At 39.1% G+C, this 8033-nt stretch overlaps 2 protein-coding genes across 3 annotated transcripts in view; both read left to right on the plus strand.

Annotated features, from left to right (window-relative positions):
• Nucleotides 1-1849, plus strand: part of LOC113112406 (cGMP-dependent protein kinase 1-like) — a 51100-nt gene extending 49251 nt beyond the window's left edge. For both annotated transcript variants that reach the window (XM_026277954.1, XM_026277952.1), the window contains exons 15-18: nucleotides 90-212; nucleotides 295-357; nucleotides 441-507; nucleotides 702-1849. In XM_026277954.1, coding sequence (XP_026133739.1) covers nucleotides 90-212; nucleotides 295-357; nucleotides 441-507; nucleotides 702-800 — 352 coding nt within the window. In that variant the 3' untranslated portion in view covers nucleotides 801-1849. The remainder of the gene's footprint in view (nucleotides 1-89; nucleotides 213-294; nucleotides 358-440; nucleotides 508-701) is intronic.
• Nucleotides 1850-4268: 2419 nt separating this feature from the next.
• Nucleotides 4269-6816, plus strand: LOC113113146 (dickkopf-related protein 1-like). Its single transcript, XM_026279326.1, has 4 exons — nucleotides 4269-4745; nucleotides 4919-5060; nucleotides 5150-5308; nucleotides 5905-6816. The coding sequence occupies exons 1-4, from the start codon at nucleotides 4554-4556 to the stop codon at nucleotides 6153-6155; spliced, it is 744 nt and encodes a 247-aa protein (XP_026135111.1). The 5' UTR covers nucleotides 4269-4553; the 3' UTR covers nucleotides 6156-6816.
• Nucleotides 6817-8033: the final 1217 nt, after the last annotated feature.

The raw sequence follows: 8033 nt of genomic DNA on the forward strand, positions 1-8033 counted from the left end.
CGGATTCAAAGTGATTAATGCATTAAGACTCTGGATTTATACTACACATGCAATGGTTTTTGAATCTCTTTTTCCTCTTTATTTTTCAGTCCTCCTTTTTCAGGACCAGATCCAATGAAAACGTACAACATCATTCTTAGAGGCATCGACATGATAGAATTCCCCAAAAAAATTACTAAAAATGCTGCCAATCTCATCAAAAAGCTATGCAGGTATGTCCATCACTATAAAACCCAATGGCAGTCTATTAGCGGTTTTTGTTAATGCAGATATCTCTTTTTTTTTTTTTCTCAGAGACACACCGTCTGAAAGACTAGGAAACTTGAAAAATGGTGTCAAAGACATCCAGAAGCACAAGTGAGTTGAATATTCACTTTAAAACATGAACAATGAGCTGATGTAGTGCTGTGAATCATCTAATGTAATGAACGTGGTTGCAGATGGTTTGAAGGGTTTAACTGGGACGGATTGAGGAAGGGGACACTGATGCCCCCCATCATCCCTAATGTAAGTGCTTATACTTATGCAAGGCAGATTTTACACTAATGTTAGGCCAGAAATATACTCTATGCAATTGCTGGATGTGTTTTTATTCAGATGAGACTTTCAGAAGCATTTAAAAAAGACCAACCCAGACCTTTGTATGATAGTGTTTAGGCCACATGATAACAGGTTCTCTTTGTTTTTTGGTGCGCATGCAGGTAACATCATCTACGGACACTAGTAACTTTGACAGCTTTCCAGAGGACAACGAAGACCCGCCACCTGATGATAACTCAGGCTGGGACACAGACTTCTAAACAGGCCTAAACACCCACACACACACACACACACAACACTGCTCACATGGGATGTCTGCCTGGGATAGAGATGCTGCACTGCAGATTGGACTGGAGGAGAAATGTGGAAAGAAGCAGAAAGAGACATGAAAAGACGAAACCTGAATCTCTTGTGTGAGCATGTGTCTGTGTGCGTGTTCACCTCTGACCCATGATAATCACCTTTACTGTGAGATGACTGAGGAGACAGTCCACTTAGGGAAGAGCTTGTGACCTCAGTGATTTGTTCTTCTCCCTGATTGGCTGTGAACTCTTCATTCACCAATCCGTGTGCAGACTACTCTGAAGAAGACCGCACTGTATGTCGCAGGAGTCCAGACAGACCTGAATGTTGCTCTTTAAGTAATACTCGTTTGTTATAGCACATGTACATAATAGCATAGCATCACTACCCCGAAAAACTGACGAATTGCCGGCATTCCTGACATGTAACGGATTATCTGTCACATGCATCATAAAACATCAATCGGAAGACTCAGTTTCACCTTCTTCAAGCACACACAGACATCATAGACGCATCTTCTCGCCTCTCTTCACTGTTAATTTATTGTCCTGGCAGACGGCCATTATAGTTTATGATATTCTGAACCCAGTGCTGGTTTTCTCAAACTTCATCCCATGAAATGATGTGCCTCAAATTCATAGCTACATTAATAGTGTACTGTATTTATTGTCTCAGATTTATAAGAATTAGGAGATAAGTTCTGACCACTGTGAACAGCCGGATTTTAAACAGGAACAGGTACGGATGTGGGATTGGTTTTTCCTTCTATGGCCATTTCTTAAAACCAACTTATTCAAATGCAAGTACAACATAATCCTGATTTCTTGAGAAATTCAGCCATATCAGATCAACAATATTAGTGCCTTAAATCAACGGCATTCTGCGATGCTCCTCAAGCTGCATGTCTCCTCAGCCTGCTGCTGTCCATCAGATGCTCTGTCTGTCTAGGGTTTTTTTTTTTTTTTTTTTACACAATAAAGCAACTGTTTTAGACACTCCCTTGTGTCCTCACATAATCTTCCACTGTCTTTGACTGAAATGTTTGAAATGTGAAAAGGTTTTATTATTATTATTATTATTCCAAAATTCCCATTCTGTCCTGTTTATTCACCCTCATGAAGTCTCTTCTTGTGTTCTAAAAATAATTTTTGAAAGGTGTCTTAACCTCACCAACACTGCATTTATTTAATTAAAAATAGAATTTATTATATTTTAAAATGTTATTTATTTCTGTGATTCAAAGCTGAATGTTCAGCAGCCAGTACTTTAGTCTTAAGTGTCACGTGATCCTTCTGAAATCATTCTAATATGCTGATTTGCTGCTCAAAAACATTATTATTATTATTATTATTTTTAATTCATATATTTATTTGAAGCTTGACAGTACATGGTCTTTCTTTATATAGAAAAGCATGATCAGGGCATTTTTTTCAAATTTCATCTTTGCATAAATCCTGAGGGTGAGTAACAGATATTTTAAGGGCATGAAGCTGCTGGGTCTTTCAGATGTGATCTTACAGCTGTGAAATATGAAAGCCTTCAAGTGGCAAAGCAATTTATATTGATCACATTTAGATACTTCATTCTCTATCTATCTATCTATCTATCTATCTATCTATCTATCTATCTATCTATCTATCTATCTATCTATCTATCTATCTATCTATCTATCTATCTATCTATCTATTCTTCACTGTTTAACAACTGTCCTAATCTTATAAGTTTACAAAATATTTATTTCTCCAATAAATACTATTCTTTTGAACTCTATATTCATCAAATGATCCTGAAAAAAAAACGTATCACTGTTTCCACAAAAATCTCAAAACACAAACCTCAAAAACAACACCGAAATGGGTCACTGAGCTCAAAACCAAGCTTCTACTATAGCCATTCCAGTCCTCTGACCTGAACCCTACAGAAAATGAGAGGAGTGAACTGAAGAGGAGAAGCTGGGAATCTGAAGGGTCTGGAGTGATTCTGGATGAAGGAATGGTCTCTGATCTCTTGTCAGGTGTTCTCTAACCTCATCAGGCATTATAGGAGACAGTTTTGAGCTGTTAAACTGGCAAATGAAGGTTTAGAAAATAATTCAATAAAAGGATGTCCTTAATTGTGGCCAGTGTGTATTAGAGAAAATCTTTTATTTTATAAGGATATTTCCCCCCATTTTAAATTCTTATTATCCAATGAAAGGATACATTTTTTGAATTCTTCAAATAAAACATCAAAAGGATTAACAATGCAGATTAATTTTCACAGCCTTATTTGATCATATTTGCCAAAGGTGCCAATATTTGTGGGCATGACTGTATATTAAAGGGGGGGTGAAATGCTATTTCATGCATACTGAGTTTTTTACACTGTTAAAGAGTTGGATTCCCATGCTAAACATGGACAAAGTTTCAAAAATTAAGTTGTACGTTTGAAGGAGTATTTTTGTTCCAAAAATACTCCTTCCGGTTTGTCACAAGTTTCGGAAAGTTTTTTTTATCAATAAAACCTCATGATCTGTAGGGGGCAGCAATTCACCTTTCAATTTCACAAAAACGCCAGCAAAACCCAAGATTCACGTGAAGAGCACTGTCAATTATAACATTCACCAACTCAAGGTCAATGTCAGTTTTATGAAATTTTGAAAAAGACCTAATTGAATATAGTTACACTTTTGTGTTCGTTTTTAATATATATGCAATATCTAATCACTCAACTAACCCCTTAAGGAAGAAATTGTTAAAACTAACGTGATTTAATACAAATACAGCTGAAAAAAACGAACAGCATGAAGATTTTAAAATGTAATATTCATATCAGAAAAGTATGATTATGGTGTTTCCATAATGTATTCGACACCACAATCTTTTCGTTTAGAAAATTGCCTATAAATAATTAGGCCAATGTAGTCAGTGGAGTTTTTATTCAACTTTAATTTCTTTCAGTTAATTTTTTTTAAACTGAAACTACCTCCATTTGCATTTCTATACTTTTTATGAATTTATAATTCTGCCCATAGTTCAACAACAAGTACCATGCTACTAATGCACTTAATATAGGCCTAATCTTTGTGAATCCTGAACTCTGTTAAACTCCGTTTGGCCACAGAAGATGCACTTTATTTAATTAAAGAGGAAGATATGTTGTTATTGCAGTGAGTTAGATAAACGCATGAAGCATTAACGTGCATATTATCTTTATGTGCTGACAGAAAAATGATCAGGTTTAAGCTCTAAAGCTAGTTACCAGAGAGGTCTGCTGACAGGTACTGTCGTGTATAATGATATCCCTTAAATTCCACTTTAAGCACTTTAAGTTGTCAGTCTGTTTGTGAGGGGGCGCAACGGTAATTACGCACAAGTATTGCGAAAGAGGTATCACGACTCTCTATGATAACGAGGGCGCGGCTTCTGAATATTCATTAGGTTACGCAATAGAACTGTACGCAGCACAGCCTGCGGAGCTTAATTAATATTCATGAGTCGGGGATGCTGCGCGCCTCAGAAGAACTATTCCCATCGTTTGCGCAGACTGAGTTCATCCAGCCTGTCTGCGCAGGCGATGAGAGGGGCGGTGGAGAGCGTGTTTGATGCGCTCGTACAGTCTTCTAAAAGGGGCGGGAATATACAAACAGTCCCGCATGTATAAAACTCTTGGAGACACATGAAGTGCTGTGGAGTTTGGACATTACGCGTGACAGACTGCCGGAGAAGACCATGCGGAACATGCTCTCACTGCTCACAGTTGTGCCCGTTTATCTCGCGGTTTGGGGAGGAATCACTGCAGATGCTCAAGTTGGACCTGTGTTACGGAACTCCATCCGGCATCTGCCTGCAGCATCCAGTCCGAGTGACGCAGTGAGCGCGAGCCCGCGCGTGACCGGCGCCGCAGACAGCCACGCTCCGGCGGTACGTGCTCACGGGATGCTCAAACGCACAGAGGATTAAAAAAAAAAAAAAAAAGGACTCCATTTGAGATTATTTTTAAGGGTTTTCATTACATAAAACGTATTTATTTTTAATATTGCTTTTAAAAGGAGCCGTTTAAATAAAGTTTCCCATGATTATTTCCTCTTTCACAGTCTCCGCACTGCGCCGCTGATGATGAGTGCAGGCTCGGTGAGTTCTGTAACGGCTCTCGCGGAGTTTGTCTCTCGTGCCGCAAGCGGAGGAAGCGCTGCGCTCGTGATGGCATGTGCTGCGCTGGAAACCGATGCATCAATGGTACAAACCAGAGATCCTCTTATGTTTTCACTAGTTCGTTCAGTTATAGTTTGTATGAAGATTCATTTTCTCATTCATGTCTCTCTCAGGTGTGTGTCAACCTGCTGATACAGATGCTGTCGGCACGGTAGATGCCACTCAACCGCCTGGAAACACGGATGAGCCTAGTGTGACTGTAACACGTGGGCAGAACTTAACACATCCTAAAAGAACCCCCAGCCTATCGAAAGCCCAGCAGCCACTCAAAGGTGTCAAATCTGTCTCTTGTGCTTCATCTCACCTCCTTCTTCTTCTCTTCTCTTCTCCTCTCATTTTATCTCCTTCCTTCTAGTCTTTTCTCTTGTTTTTCTCCTTTCTTGTACTTGTTTTTTTGTCTCCACTAGCCTCTTCTCCTTTCTTGCTCTCATCATGTCTCCTCTCATCATATATTCCAAGCTCATCTACTTTCTTCTTCTGTTCTCTTCTGTTTTCTTCTGTTCCCCCTCATCTTTCCTTGAAAGATGCCTCTGCTCCTGTCTTCGTGTCTCATCTTTTCTCATCTCCTCTGTTTTGCCCATTATTTGTCTCATCTATTGAGCTGCCTTATAAAGGACTTTTGAAATCTTGTCTTATCTCATATTTCTTTCCTTTGTCTTTTCCTTTTTTCATCTAAGCTCACTTTTTCTCGTTTCATCTCATCTAGTCTCTCTTTTTAGTCTCCTGTTTTCCCCTCTCATCCTCTCTGTTCTGGTCTCTTCTCACCTCTTTTCTGAAATAAGATCCCTAATTGATCTGCTCAAGTCTTGATATCGCACAAATCTGGAGGATGCTGATCTGATTTCAAATCTTTTCTCGTCTCTGTCAGGTGGTGAGGGAGAGACATGTCTCAGGTCATTGGACTGTTTGAAAGGGCTCTGCTGCGCCCGACACTTCTGGTCACGGATCTGTAAGCCCGTGCTGACGGAAGGGCAGGTGTGTACACGTCACCGGCGGAAAGGAGCTCACAGTCTGGAGATCTTCCAGCGCTGCGACTGCGGCTCCGGACTGACCTGCCGAGGCCAGAGAGAGAAACCCGGAGCAGAAAGCCGAAACCTCCACACCTGCCAACCGCGCTGACCCCGCAAAACTGCTCTCTGCTCCACACACACCACATGCACACATGCAGACACACATGCAGTGGCGGAAAAGGAAAACTGATTCCAAGGAAGGATGCGCCAATAAAAGGACTGATCGTATTTCCTGGACGGATGCAGATAAACTGCACCGTAGGGATGTTTTTTATTGTACATTCTGCTATTTAAGACTTTATTCCCTGGGTCATCACAATAGGCAGATCGCTTTTGTTTCCCTTTATAAGGAACTTCTTATTGTTCTTGCAGTAAATTACTGTATTGTAAATACGTAGTCAGAAATTGCACTTAACACTGAGCATATGGATCCTGTAAAAGTAGCATTTTATGATTCAACACATCAATATTGATTTAGATGGTTATCAGTACTCTATTTTTAATTAAAGCAAACTGTAAAGATATTTGTGTGATTAAAATATATAAATGATATGATAACAACAATTAATGGACTTTTTATGATTTGTACTGCCCGCAACGGCAATCAAAAGAAACCACTTAGGAAGGTTTTTATAGTCAAATGACATGCACTGTTTGCTTTATTCAGCGGGTTATGCTTCCAGCATCATGTAGAACTTTGCCTTGAGAAAAAATATATTCTGTGTAGCAAAGTTGCTTTGGATAAAAACGTTTGCTAAAATAATAAATCTAAACGGTAATGTGAAGAATTGTCCTAATTCATTGTACAGAGCTCAAGTTGAAAACAATGCAAAACCATGGTTGCTCATTTTTAACTTGTATTCTAGTTTCTAAAAATATACAAGTAGAGCACTTAAAATAGAAGTCTTCATAACTTCATAAATTTCAATGCGTTTTTTATTTCATCTTGCATTCCAGTTTGTAAAAACAAACAAAGACAAGATGTGCACTTAAAATGAAAGTATTGAGGCAACCATTACACACTTTCTGCATAGACGTGCACTGCAATTTCTTACATTTGAGTGCATCTGTGTACCTCTAGCAGAATTATGGCAAATAAACAAGCTCCAAGCTTTGCTGAAGAGCCATAATCCTCTCGCTAGCCATATCCCTGTCTGCAGAAAAACACCTGACCACATGAAAGCCTGAATGGGCCCAAACAGAAGGGAAGTACAAAGCCCACAGGAGGATATCAAACGAGAAGAATCCCAAGGAAGTACAAGAGTATCAGCAGCAACAACCTTTGGTGTGTCTGGCTAACTTCTAATTAGTCCTGCAGTCAGGCCTGAATTGCAGGTTAATCATAGAGATATCTGACCCTTTAATTACTTTATGTAGCCTGTTTGGCACGCACACAGCATGTATAGAGCAGTATAGAGAGAGTTCTGGGTTCAAGATAGCAACTTCAATAGTGCAGTCTGTAGTTGATGGCATTTATGTTTTGCATCTGATCAATATAGTTGATGGGCCTGAAGCTATTCAGGGAGGTATATTCATGACTGAAGACATGTTGAAAAGATTGTCTGAATGTCTGAAATACAGTGAACTTTGTGCAAAGAACAGACTGAAACGTAAATCATTGTCACAGTGAGCTGTCAACCTTTGCAACAGTATGAGTCAGTGAGTTGATCTTGAGAGTCAGATTCATGAATGAATCTTTCAGACCATTCAGTAAAACGATTCACTAAAATGAATCATTCTCAAAATGACAATTTGTTCATGAATCAGACTAACTGCTTATTCTCTCATAAATGCTCTTGAAACCTGCAAGAGAGCTAGAACGGATGTCAAGATTAGTAAATAACTTAAAGTTCAGTCTGTTCCTCACACAAGGATATGTCTTCAGAAGTGCACAGGTTTTATGAAGTACTTTTATGTCCATTTTTAGTTGTCCTTCAGTTTAAAAGAAAAAGCAAAGAAAGAAAAGTGCAAAAAAGAAAAGAGCAAC

The sequence above is a fragment of the Carassius auratus genome, chromosome 13 (assembly GCF_003368295.1).
Source record: "Carassius auratus strain Wakin chromosome 13, ASM336829v1, whole genome shotgun sequence".
Classification (NCBI taxonomy): domain Eukaryota; kingdom Metazoa; phylum Chordata; class Actinopteri; order Cypriniformes; family Cyprinidae; genus Carassius; species Carassius auratus.